Source organism: Numenius arquata, chromosome 2 (assembly GCF_964106895.1).
Source record: "Numenius arquata chromosome 2, bNumArq3.hap1.1, whole genome shotgun sequence".
Lineage (NCBI taxonomy): Eukaryota > Metazoa > Chordata > Aves > Charadriiformes > Scolopacidae > Numenius > Numenius arquata.
The window spans coordinates 46587067-46600448 of record NC_133577.1 but is presented as its reverse complement, the minus strand read 5'-3'; the positions used below and the strand labels follow the sequence as shown (position 1 = coordinate 46600448).

The window sequence follows — 13382 nt, the reverse complement described above, 5'->3', positions numbered from 1 at the left end:
GCCAACCAGCTTTGGCAAATGCTCAGCAGACTTTCAGCCCCCCTACCACCCCTTACGCTGTGACAGTTCGACCTCTAGAGCTTGCGTCGCTTTATACCCACCACACCAGCCCTACATGGCCCTCAGGCCTCGCTTCCCTTATGGCCGCGCCCCCGCCGTGTTCCTCGGGGCGTATGCGCCTCCCGTCGCGCATGCGCCGTTTCCCGGCCTAAGGGGGCGGCCGCTGTGGAACCCAGCTCCGGCTCCGGGCCGCCTCCTTCGCGCCGTGGCCGGCCTGACTCGGAGCGGCTGGGGGTTCGTGAGGCTGCCCCTCAGGGCTAAAGATGGCTGCTGCGGCTGGGCGGTGAGTGCGGGCGTGATAGCCGCCATGGACAGCTTCCTGGAGGAGGAGGAGGAGGCGGCGGCAGCAGCAGCAGCGACGAAGAAGGCGGCGGTGGGGAGCGCCCTGCTGCCGGCCCTACGCCTGCCCTCCCTGCCGCCGTACCTCTACCAACCGGGTAAGGGCAGAGCTGCCCGGTGACGGCTCCCCGCAGTTCCCCGTCCCCCCGCGCCGGCCCTGAGGGAGGAAGGCCTTCCTCTGCCCCCGCTGTGCTCGTCGCCGGTGAGGCCGGCCCGCCCCCTCACTCCCTCTCTCTCTCGGCGGTTCGCCGTCGTTTCCCCCCACTCCGAGGAGGCCGGTTGGGGTCCCCGGTGCCCGCAGCGCTGCCCTCGGCCCCCCTTGGCCTGTCCGGCGGCCTGCGAGGCGTTGGAACGCGGTGTGTACGCTACAGGTAAAGCAAGGGCTGCTGAGGTGACTGATAACAAAGCTATCCGGGGTGCAGGTGACCGCAAAACCTGTGGAGAAGTTGTTTCAAAATAGTTTTTTGTACTGCAGCACTTTACATGAATTCTGTCAATATCGGGTGACTTCTCAGCGACTTGCACAGCGGGACTTGCCTCCAGTAGCCGTGGTCCTTGATATATCTTGTGGTGTTCACTGTGGTTTTTATTTTCTTCATACTTGGAACTTTTGTGGTTAGAAATAGGTGTGAAGACGGGACCTATAGGTAGGTTGGATAACGGTAATTTTGTAGAATGCACTGTAATAAAACCGCTTCAAGCTGGTGTTTGAGTTACTCCTTTGCCTACAACATCTAGGTAGGAGGTGGTTTGGTGAGTTCTGCGTCTTCTTCGCAGAAAGCTCTTATGGCTTGAGCATTGCTGTAGGGGCACGCTAGACCGTGGCATACAGCCATGAGCTTTAAACAGATGTGGAAATGAGGTTTTGGTGTTCTGCTGTTAACAGGAGTTGAACCAGCATCGATGTAAAAAGGGTAAGTGGCCTTTTCCTAGTCTTGTACTCAGAAGAGAAAAATTCTCTTTGTTTTTAGTGGGAGTTGCTTAGCCTTTGGTACTGGAGTGGTGTGTTTGTATGCATGTATGCAAATCTTCAGCACAGTGGGGTCACAAGCTTAGATGATGGTTAGTAAGGGAAGAGAGCGGTCCCCAAAATACAACAAAATGTACCGTGAAGTTACCAAAGCATCGTGGCTTTCTAATTCTGGAAGGGCAGTAGCGTGTAATAACTGCTTCATCACTGTGTCAAGCATCAGCTGTGTGCTGCTTGTGGAAAATGCCACTTCACATGGTATTTCCAGCTTTTGCCATAGTCTTGCTTCCCTGCAGAGTAGTGGGTGTGTATAACTTCAAAACCACATAGCTTAAGATATTTTTCTGTAGTATCTGAGAGAGATCATATGGAAGAGATACTGAAATGGTAGGCACGTTATCTGAATTAGGGCTGTGACAGTTGTGGGCTTGGTTGATTTGTTTGTTTGTTTTTTTTAGTGTCTTCCCATGAATACAAGTTAAACTTCAAGAAGAGCAAGGAAGTGTGTTTAAGTTACATTCAGGATGCCATGCTACGAAAGCAGTGGAAAAGGGCTGCAGAATTTCTAACCTTCTATATTGAGTCACTAGAGAAAGATTTTTCTACGGAATACATGGGTCCATCAGAGGTAAGCTAGTGTTCGTTATCAGAGTTCTTTTGCAATTGAAAAAATACTTGCAAGAAGTATCTCTAATACTTCAGGACCAACATTTGTCTTAACTAATCAAAAGCTTGATTATTTTTTTTTTAGTTAAAAAAAAAAGCGTCAGAGGTAAGACCTGAAAAGTTAGGCAACTTTCATAAACTAAACTAGTTTCTTTAAAAAAAAAAAGACATTCAAGTTTCCAGAAACAAATAAGCAACTATTCAGGAGCTGATGTAGAAGCTCTTGGATGGCAGGCTGCAGAAAGAGCACCAGATCTCATAATTGATAGTGTCCCAGGCAGCATGCTGTCCAATTCCTCACCAAAAATGCGTGCTGCACAGGCATGCCTCTGCTCTGAGTTTAAGCAGTCTTGCTGGAGCTTGAATTCTGCTGAGATCTCATTTTCATGGGTGCTGAGAATCCGCAGTGCTGTCCGATGTTTTTCCTGACAGAGTGCTCAATGCTCCTGAAGAGTTCTCTGTGCTTGCAGGATGGTTTTGTTGGGATTTCTTGTTGTGTTTTGTTTTTTTTTTTTTTGGTTTGGTTTTTTTTGGTGTCGTTTTTTTTTAGTAGGACCTTGACCCAGCAGATGAAGACTTGGCTTGGTATAAGTTAATTCCATCAGGAACATACCTATGAAAAGTTGTTTTAATGTAGTCTTCTAAAATGGAAAAGCAGTAAATGTGTTTGCTGTTGGCATGCCATCAGTGAATCTGTTTGGAAGTTAGTGGCTTATTTATGTCTTTTCTAGTTCCTGCAGTACTTACAAAACTCCTAGCAGGTTCTGAGACAGAAGTAGGAGGAAAGGGATTAGAGTTGTGTTATGGTTTGAGAAAATCCATAACAATTTATTGTTGTTTAGACAATTATTCTATCGATTTATTGTCGTTTAGACAATTATTTTATGACCCCTCTGATGACCCGTCTCCACCCGGAAAGGGGTATTGGGAAACATAAAGAACCATGAGTGTTAAAATATAAATAGATTTAATAGACTAAGAGTAAATAATTAACAATAGTACTAAAGAACCAGTATTAATCCTGATACTGGTATAAGATATACAAGAATTATACTTAGCCGATTATATTAGTAGGAAGCTGTGCATTCCCAGCAGTGGACAGCAAATGTCGGACACTGTGAGCCCAAGGGCTTCGGGAGGAAAGGAAGGCCTCAGGGGTCAGGCACCGGGGCAAGGAGTTGTCTGGACTGCTGCCATCAAGAGAGAGAGAACTGTGCAGCAAACTTCTCTAATTTATATTGAATGTGATGTTCATGGTATGAAATAATCCTGTTGGCCAGCCTGGGTCAAGTGCCCAGGCCTTGCTCCTCCTCGTCCCTGCACCTGGCAAGGCTCGAAAACACTGAGACCTTGAATCCCACATAGCCTGGCTGGCTATAAAGTAAATATTTTCATGAATTCAGACACTAGAGTTTTCTAAAAGTGTCATTTTCCCGAGCGTTAGAAGAGAAGTTAGTCCTGTGTCTCTTAACCCAGGACAAGTTAAGTAAATGGAGTACTTGAACATGGCTAGCCTACTGGAGTATTTGGTTACATTGCTTAGGCAGACCTGGAAAACAAGTGCACATAGGTAGGAAGCTACATGTAATTGGAAATAAACTTTACTGCTAGTTCAAAGAGTTCAATACACCTTGTGTCTCAGTAGAAACATATCAAGGGAAAACAGAAGTTTTCAGCAACTTTGAAACATTTGTTTTCAGTAACAAGAGGGGGAACCTTCTGACAAATGCAGTTTTCATAAGGTTTGATGGAGTGTTGTGTTTGTAGTGAACCATTATGAAGCACCCACTGAATGACTGTAAAAACACGACTTGATGAGCATGTAGGTAACTACAGCAGTAGACAACACTTAGTATTCACTATTATTTACATTTCAAATGTATGACTTATTTTATATGTTACAGTAACTACAAGTTTGATAAGATTGTATATATGGTGACTGTTGCCTTTTATGTACTAAGGTTATTTTTTTAATCTCTTTCTCCCCATTAATAGATGATTTGGAGAATAGGAACTGAAATTCTGTGCCACCATTCCCATAACAGCATGAAAGAGTTCAACTCTTTCATAGAACAGATGAAAACCTTAGGAGTAAAAAGGTATTTGAAGGTGAGTGTACTTAATGCAATCTTGATGATTTTACACGTGTTTATGTGAACACTTACTTGAATATTAGTTTCTGAATGTCTCTCCAAGTATATTGCTGACAATTGTGTCAAAAAAGATAGTGCATGATATTTTAAGGGTTATTCTATACCTAACTGTATCTCATTTGGCCTGTATATTTTATTACAGGTGTGTATTGTTGGTCCTTAGAAGTGCTTAGATCCTTTAATCTTTTAATTTGAAACAGTTAAATTATTTTTCATGTATGCCCCAGCATAGCATCTGATTACACATTAACACCTGACAAGTTTTGCTTCTAGTCCTTAATTTGGCTACTATGCTTCTGACTAAATAGTTTACTTAATTTTTGCCATCACTATCTGATCACTTTTCAAGTAGCTAATCTGTACATAAAACAGTGGGCGTCATACTGTGGACCCCTGTGTCACCCAGCTGCAGTTCTTTTGCTGTGGTGGCTCATTCAAACCTATATTGTTTTGGTTTCCTTGGCTGTTTCTCACTTGTGGTGGTGCATCTCTTTCATTCTGTTGTATTTGTTCAGGGCCTTCAATGGAAGTTCTGTACAAGAGTTTACTAGAGCTAATTGAAGGTTTAGACTTCTATCTGGTTCCTAATAACACGACAGGGTGGTAGGACACCTCTCTTTTGGGTGTTCTGCAGTTGGGCAGCCAAATCAAAAATCAGCAAACAAACCCAAGTGGATTTCCTCAGGTCATTTCTGGATCTTCTTAAATGGGTACAGCACTTGTTAATGACAAGCCAGTTTGTGGAACTACTGCTTTCTGCTGCCTTGATAAGTACCACTGAATGTCTACCACCTGGTGGGTGATGTTCTTAGCTCATCTCCCTGCCTAAAAGAATATGTGTACAATGCTCTTCTAATTAAAATACTTTACTAACAGTGTTTGCACTATTTTATATGTATGTCGGTGTCCTGGTTTGAGGTAAAACGGAACCAACTTTCTGTTCCGTAATCCAGTAATTACTGATGTTAATTTCAGAGAGTCAGAAGAGGCTTAGCTAAGAAGTAAAATTACTGAACAGAAAGTTGGTTCCATTTTACCTCAAACCAGGACAGTCAGTAACAAATCTCTCTTCTTTCCTAGCACATCTTTGTAGAACTTTGCTGGGTTGCTGAGATTCTCTTTGTTTCTGATGTGAATGGACTGCTTGAATTGCAGGTTTGTTTAGAGCACGCCTTTCATCTCCTTTGTAACGGACAAATAGATGAAGCTTACCAAAACCTGTTGTTGGCAGAAAGCTGGAGGTTTGGAGAGCAAACAGCCATTCAGAATAAAGAAATGAAGCTGATTCAGGCTTACAGGGGACTGTTGGACTACTACAGCTGGTCTAAGCAGAAGAACATCCTATTACAGCATGGTAAGTCCTAGTGCACTGTAAACTTCAACTTGCTTGCTTGTGCAGACACCATGGTTTGCCATGACACCTTTTCCATGCAGGCTGGTCTTCTGCCTTTATCTGCATATGAAGGTACCAAAGGGTAATATTAGACTTCAAAATTTGGTAGTATGGATGGTACATGATTATATATCGGCAATGATGGTGGTGCCAAAATGGCACACTGACCTGCGTTTTTCTGAAGTGTCCCGAAATGCTACTCTGAAACTTTTTCTCCTTCCCCAGATCACGTTTCTTACATCCAGCCAGCATCACCTAAAGTAATGGTCAAAGGAATATATCCACTCAGAGCAGTGGCTTAATAGGTGTCGAACTGCTTGACTGCTGGTAGAATTTTGAGCGCTAGGAAAATCTCCCAAAACTTAGGGCTGAATTTCAGTTTCTTTAAAGATATGTAATTTGCTACTTTGTGTGGTGTCTAATTGTGCATATACCTGCTGGCTGTGCATTATCAGTTACACTGGATCTCTACTTCTTTCTGTGAATGCAAAGTATTGAATTTGATTTATGGACCTTGTGCTGGTAGTGTCTTGTCTTGGAATACTATCTGTCATGCCCCATGAGTTGAAATTGGGTGATAATAAATTTGAATGAAGAGCAGTGAAAATTTCTTTTCAGTACTCAGGAAACTGAGGTCTCTTTTCTTAAAAGTTCTCTAACTGGAGTCCTTGCTTAGCCAAATGTGGTCATTTCTTCAAGCACTTTTTCAAGATCCCTTTTGATTAGTGGAGCTAACTTTGTGGCATTCTTCCCTGTTTTGGTAGGTCAGGATGGATTGGAAGACTTGTCTGTTGAACAGGAAATGCACAGTTGCTTTCGGAAGGCAGCGATGAACTTAAAGGAGATCATTAAAATACCTGGAGTCTGGGATCTCTTTGTAAAATGCTATGTGGATGTAAGGGCCTGTTTACAGATTACTTCCTTTTGTATTTCCCTGTCTAATTTTCATTTAGATGTCTGCATCTTTGTTATGTGCATGTGGGTGACAACAAAGTATTTTAAAAGCAACGCATTCATGCTTATATCTCACTGGCTTTGATTTAGAGCACAGTTTACTCCTGGTAGAACTGCAGAGCCTGCACAGAGTACAAAAAGGACTTTATCTGTGCATTGCCAAGAAAAAGAAATAGACAAACAACTTGCATATTTTGTTTTCATGGTGGTAATACAGAAATAGGAGCACAGCTGCTTTGTTTAAATTCCTGAAAGCAAGTTAGCTCTTTTTGGCAAGGCAGTGTTGTTCTAGATACACTAAATGTTAAAGACACCAAACATGTAATCCCTCTGTGTTTTCTTTTGTTGTTTTTTTTTTTTAAATATCTGGTTAGAATTTGTAATTAAGAAATAAAGTTAATCTTAGAATCTCTTTGAAATTATTTACTTTTTGTAATTGCTGATAAGCTCTGACTTCTTTAAGAACATCTGATGGAATTTTACTTGGTGCTGGCAGCTGCCAGGTTTTCTCATTGAGTTCTCTCTTTAAAGACACGGCCGGCTGCTTCAGTGTCTCTCTCTAATTCTTTGACAATTAAGTAAGTGTTAAAGGAATTCTTTCCTGTCGCGGCTTCTATGTGAAAATTTTTGTCTATCTGTGATAAGAGTAGCCAGTAAAATGAAAATATGCGAGTGTTAATCTTATCTAAATGCTGCACTTTGAGATCAGACTGTGCTATTCGATAGTTCTGTGGCAGCCCAAAATTAGGTCTAAGAGTTTGATTCCAAAATGATCTATGATTCCATTCCAAACTAATAACAGACTTAACTTCCTGTAGCTGTTGGAGTTCTATGGAGACCACAACGAAGCTCGCGAAGTGTTAAATGAGTACGCCTACAACTCAAAGTTTCCTGCCAATCCCAATGCCCATGTTTACCTCTATCAGTTCCTGAAGAGACACGGTGAATCAAAGAAATCGCTCCTATCTGCACTCAAGGTATGTATTACGTAGTAGTTGCAGTCTGTGACTGAGTCTGAACTCCTGTGACGTTGCTTACCCTAGAGTGTTCTTTGTGGGAAGCAGAGGGTTGGAGGAAAGTTTGGGAGGGATGTTAATGGGTAGAGCAAACAGGATCCTTTACTGCCTTTGAATTAAAGTCTTTGTTTTGCCTTTAACTGATACATTGTATAAAGTCGGCAAACAAGCTCAGAGGATATGTTTACATGGTTCCACAAGTCTGTATCAGCAGTCTTGTAGGTAGCAGGTATTGATTTCTGTTACAGTTTGATCTTCACGGTATTGAAAAAATGATTAGATGTTTGCTCTTTCACATATTGATCCTGTCTAGCAGTTAATTTCTCTGCTTGTTTTCAATGAGCTGTGCATTGAAGCCAAAATAGAAGTTAATTTCTGCTAGCTGTTGGCAGGCAAGGCCTTGCTGTATTAAGCTGTTGTATAGTTGATTTTAAATTCCTGCTTTCCTTGCCCTTGTTCATTGATCTTGGTAACTTCTAGCAAATGATGTTTTGCAATCTGTGTTGCCACTTGATGGCACTAATGTGCTTTCGTTAAGGCAGATGGTTTAGAAACGCTTCATAAAGTTTAGACTTTTAAACTGTAGCATATATGTGTGAAATTCCATCTTCTCAGTGCTTTTTAGCAGTGGTTTTATACACTCGTCTCTCACAAGATAGTGACAAATCGAAGAACTGGTCTGATAGGTCTAGAAACTGTGATCCCATGCATAGAGCAGTAGACGGGAGAGTCAGAACTGGTCTAGGAAGGAAAAGGTGTTGCCTTCTGAAAAGGGGACACTGGATACGGATTTGGGCTGTTCCTTGAGAATGCTGTATTTGTCACACACTGTGTTTTTTCAGCAGCCATCAGGGTATTTCATCCATTGTGTCACAGATGTGCAAAAATGGACCTAGGTAGTAATTCTTTGTATCAAGGCACTAAGGTACCAGATTGCTTAGTTTTCCTAACTAAAACACCCAAAACTCTGAAGCCCGTGCTTCTCTTGATCAGGTAGAAGTCTTCAAAAGTTTTCACAGGAAAATAATGTATTTGGGTTTTGTGGTTTTATTTATATTTTTCAGATCTTGCATGATATTGTTCCTTCTCATGAACTAATGATAGATTTTAATATCATGCTTCAAAAATCAAGTAAGTCTTTAAATATCTTTGCTTTTTTCCTTTATGTTAATCTAGAATGATATTCTGAAATTATTCTGCAGCCTTCTTTCTGCTTTTTAAAGTAGTTTTATTTGCAAAGTAAAAAACAACAAACAACTTTCCAATCACAGGAACCTTTAAGTTGGGTGTGTGAGCAGGCATTTACAAACTTCTTTAAACAAATGCTTTCTCATTTTAAAGAGTGATCAAAGCAAACTGTTGTAAGGCACGGTCAGGATCTCAAAAATATTTTTTTTTTTTTTTTTGACATGCCTTACTCTGAATGCCAGGGTCTCTATACTTATTTTACTTATTTGTTCCTCCTCTTCTGGAAGAATTGAGATGGATCTATGCTTTAGTTCATTGTTATTGATCGAAGAACATCTTCCTCCTCTTCAAGGGAGTTTTCTCTTCAAGCAGGTAGAAAAATCTTCCAGTTTGGAGACTGTTTTTTTTCATGCTGATCCAAACTGACAGTGTTCCAAACTGTCTGACTAGTGACCTGGTGTGTTCCAGCAGGTCAGCACATTGGTGAAATGTCCTTGAGTCAAGATTGTTCTCTTCTGCTTTTCCTCTGTGGGAGGGGAAAAAACAACCTCCTGGCTGAAACCTCCTTTGTTCTGTTCATGCATGACACATTTGCTAACTTCTCGTAGCTAATGAGGACAATCTGATTTCTGAAGAAACTTATACTGTTAAGATGACTTTTCCCACATTTATCTGCTGTGATATGTCAGGTGTATTGGGTTTTGGTTTTTTAAGAACTCTGCTGATACAGAACTGCTGATGCGAAATGCCTGTTTTATTCATGTTAGTCCCACATTTTATTTTGGGCTTTTTGGTGCCATCTCAGGATTTGAAGTGTTTCAGAGGTACTGTGTTCCCTTCCTGTGGGAAGCACATGTTGAGGAGTGGTGCCCATTGGAAGCACTGAGTAGTGAGCGTTGGAAAGGACAACTGTTGTTAAGTCAGGCAATGTGGGATAAGTGAGTGGTCCTATGTGTGCCTCTTGTGCCAGCGGGATGGGAGTAGGAACAGTGTGTCTCTGGTAGGAGCTGTGCTCTAGAGCTGGGAAGTATCCCTGAACTTTCTCTTGGAAGAGGCAGAAGGCAATGGGGGAAACCCTCAGTAATAGGGAAAGTGGCAGGATGGAGCACTGTATTGCACTTGTTGCTTTCTAGTGAGTTCGGCCCAATCTGTTTGATTCATTAATCAGCCTAATCTTTTTCCAGAGAAAAGAAAAAAACGTCGACTGGGGCTAGAAGTTATTTTTGCAGTCTTGGATTATGCTGGCTGGAAGGAAAATGTAAAAGCATGGAGCTGTTTGGCAAGACAGGTGAAACAAATTGTGATGTGAGTATGGTATCTCTGCTATGATGTACTAAACCCAAATGTTTGTCAGTTCACCTTTGGGCAATCCACAAAGTGACCCTTTGTAGCCTTTGTCTTCCCTGCTGGTGAATGGAAGCATCCTCTGACCTACCTTGAGCTCTCTGGCAGTGCTTGGCTGATGCTGTATGGACTGGTGTGTTGTGTGGTGGTAATGGTAACTCGTGCAGAATGCGGCCAATGTGTTCTTAAAAGTGAAGCCACTGTGCCTGGGGATTGATGTGTCCTTGCCAGCACTCACAGACAGGGCCTCTGGTTTCAGAAGAAGCCATCTCAGGCAGTCTGTGCCCAGAAGGCCTCTAATGTCTAGACTTTATTTTGCCCAACAAACAGTGTTGTGTTTTTTAAGCCCTATATATTTACAGTAAATTAATTCAGTACTTAATTTGACCTGTTTTCCTGTTTTATTGCCATCTCCACAGCATCTGCTGTTAAAGGTCCAGAAGCTAGTGGATTAAAGCTAGGAGTGTTGTTGCTTAGAGTCAGGAAAAATGGTATGATACTCTAACTTTGCATTTTTGTATTTGAAGACAACTTCAGAGTATCTTGAAATATACTGGGCATCTTGGTTGTTTTATAGGAATATTGCTTCCCTGTTGTAGGTAGTTTCTATTTCTGAAATGATAGGTTTAAAGTCTTCATAACAGTTACTGGGATAAGTGTTTGTGATAAATTAGTCTTTGTGTATGCATAAAGTAACAGAAACCTTTACTAAAACTCCTTCATACTACTAATTTGTTGACAAACTTGAAGAAACTTTCTTATTACTGTTCACAAACTGGCACAGGAGTCAAAGGCTTGCTTCATTTCATGCCATCATCTGTGTTACTGCCAAGTCTAACTGCTAGAGTTCACCTCCTGCCTCGCTACTGCCAGGGATTAAAAAAAATGGTTATTTCTGTTTAGATTGGTGTTTCAGTCTGCAGTTAAGGTCAGTGGGTCTTTGCTAGAAATTTGAGACTTGTAGCAAGTTGATTATAAAACTCGGTGCCTCCTAATCGTTTTTTAATCCCAATTTAAGCTTTTATGTAACTTGTTTTACCTTTTTCCAGCTCTGAGAAGCATCTTGACTGGATCAAGCAAGAGTGGAACCCCAGAAAGGACTGGTGGCCAGCCTTCCATTTTAGCCGCTACTTGGCAAAAAGGAATTGGCAGGAAAATGAAAGCCTTTCATATGAAAAAGCTCTGGTAGCTGGAATCTTACTGGGAAAGGGTAATGTCTAATGTTCTTTCCTTTTCACTACATAGAACAAAAATAGTGTCTAGTTCTAGCCCTAATGAGATGGGATGCAGCTTATCTGCTCCCTGGAAGAAATGCAGTTTTTTTTCTTCTAGGAAAGATTGTTGTCTTTGAAGCTGAACAGGAGAAAAATGTTTAAACTGGTTTGATATTTGACAGTGAGACACATTTTGCATAACTTGTCTTATCCTGGTTTAGAATTCTGTTTTATCTGGCATTGTTGAGCAGTCACAATACTATTTAGTTTGTTGTTTAACCTTCAAACTGCAATTTCAAAAATGCACAACACGCTCCTGAGTGAATCTGGTGAGGAGCACGGGGAGTTTGCTTCTTGCCTGCCAGTGGATGCAGTGTCTCAGCAAATCCTGGGGAGCAGCTGGGCCTTAGGGACTGTGGCTTGTACCCCATTTTGGACTTTTGGTTGATAGGCAAGTTGTTCATCGTCAGCTTTTCTATAACTTCATCTTCTGGACTTCATAAAATAATTTCTCCTGTTGAAAGGCTGCATTTTTGCTTTCAGAAGTATGTTATCAAATGTCTTCCAGTTTTTATTACCAGATAGCTAATAAAATTGCTCCAGCTCTAATTTTCTTTAATGAAGTTTCTGTGCTTATTGGTGTTAATATGAACCTCTATCTTCCTTATCCAACACGATAAGTTAATGTATGAAATCAGTGCTGCTTTATGCTCTTGGGATTTGACTTCTAATCTATTTGAAGAGTAAAAGTAAAACAGAAAAAATACTTTGCAACACACAGCATACAGTTATATACATGTGGAATGTTTTCCTGGGTTAAATGAGGATAGATTATTTAATGCTGCAGTTATGTCTCTAATGTGCATGTCTTGGATTATTTTATTACCTTTCATTACTGAAAACTTTCTTAGATGTTTGCATGTTATTTAAGCAGTGAAAGCATTTTGGGTTTGCTTGTATTGTGGTATAACTTACACTGCTTTTTCTTTTTCTTTTACCTTAGATTGCAAATACTTTAAATATGTATCACGCCGAGGCTGCAAAGCTCAGGTGAAAAGGTTTCGGGTACTGAAGAAATTTTTGAATAAGCACAATCCTGTCTACTTGAGAATATCTGGTCTTTCGGATTCCTCTGTACAACCTTGATCAGAAGATACCCTTAAGGTTCTTGCTGTATTTATTTGTCTCTGTGAAACTGACTTCTAAAGTTCTAACACTTGTACGCAGACCCTATTGACTCTGTTCTAGAATTTTTTATATATTTCTGTAAAAATTCTTTGGTTTGTATTTATTTTATAATAAAATGAATATAAATCAAATTATAAGGTTGGGGAATTTCTTTAGTATTAGTCCCATATTTTTGTGAAATGCAAACAGTATTGATTTCAAATACATCTTGAGAAGTATTTAGTATTGTGGTGTGGAATTTCTGTATCAATAGTATTTTAGGGTTGATCCTCCTTATGTTTAAATGATGACTTAAATGGCTGCTGGAACGTAGTTCAAAATCCATTCAGGAATAGCTGTGGCATTCATAATAGTTGTTGTGTTGTCACAAACTAGCATTCCAGTTTGCTTGAAAACAACAACACAGCGGTTTCCAAATACTACTTCTGTTTTAATGACAGGTCTGTAGAACTATGGTGGATGAACTGCTCGAACTACCTCCGAGAATGAAATAAATCTTTAATAGCATAGTAGTATATGGATAAGTACAGCTGTGGTTTTAAAAGCTGAGTGTTTATCTGGGACTTTGGTCTGGCTTAATACGGGTCTTGTGATATGTGCCTTAAGGCAATATGTCTTAAATGTTAAGTGAGCTACTTGCCATAACTGTATGTTCTATTAAAAAAAAAAAAAAAAAGAAAAAGAAAAAGGAAAAAAAGAAGGTATTATCTGCCATTCCAGACCTGTATGCTAGTTTAAGTTCTGACCCCCTAAGAATGCTGCTGCCTCATTCTGTGATAGTCTGGGTTCTGTTGGAGGTCTTCACCTGAGTTTTGTCTGTTCCCATTTAGATTGTGAAGTTTCAGAGCAGTCTTCCCCTGCATCCCTCCTGTGATGTGTCCCACGCCACTGGGAAGC

The 13382-nt window shown here is 40.8% G+C and overlaps 1 protein-coding gene across 1 annotated transcript; it reads left to right on the top strand.

Annotated features, from left to right (window-relative positions):
• The first annotated feature begins 266 nt into the window (after nt 1-266).
• Nucleotides 267-12706, top strand: TAF1A (TATA-box binding protein associated factor, RNA polymerase I subunit A). Its single transcript, XM_074168676.1, has 10 exons — nt 267-497; nt 1828-1997; nt 4031-4144; nt 5344-5542; nt 6346-6476; nt 7354-7512; nt 8616-8682; nt 9924-10044; nt 11133-11293; nt 12301-12706. Exons 1-10 carry the CDS (start codon nt 368-370, stop codon nt 12441-12443), a joined length of 1395 nt encoding a protein of 464 aa, XP_074024777.1. The 5' UTR covers nt 267-367; the 3' UTR covers nt 12444-12706.
• The last annotated feature ends 676 nt before the right edge of the window (nt 12707-13382 follow it).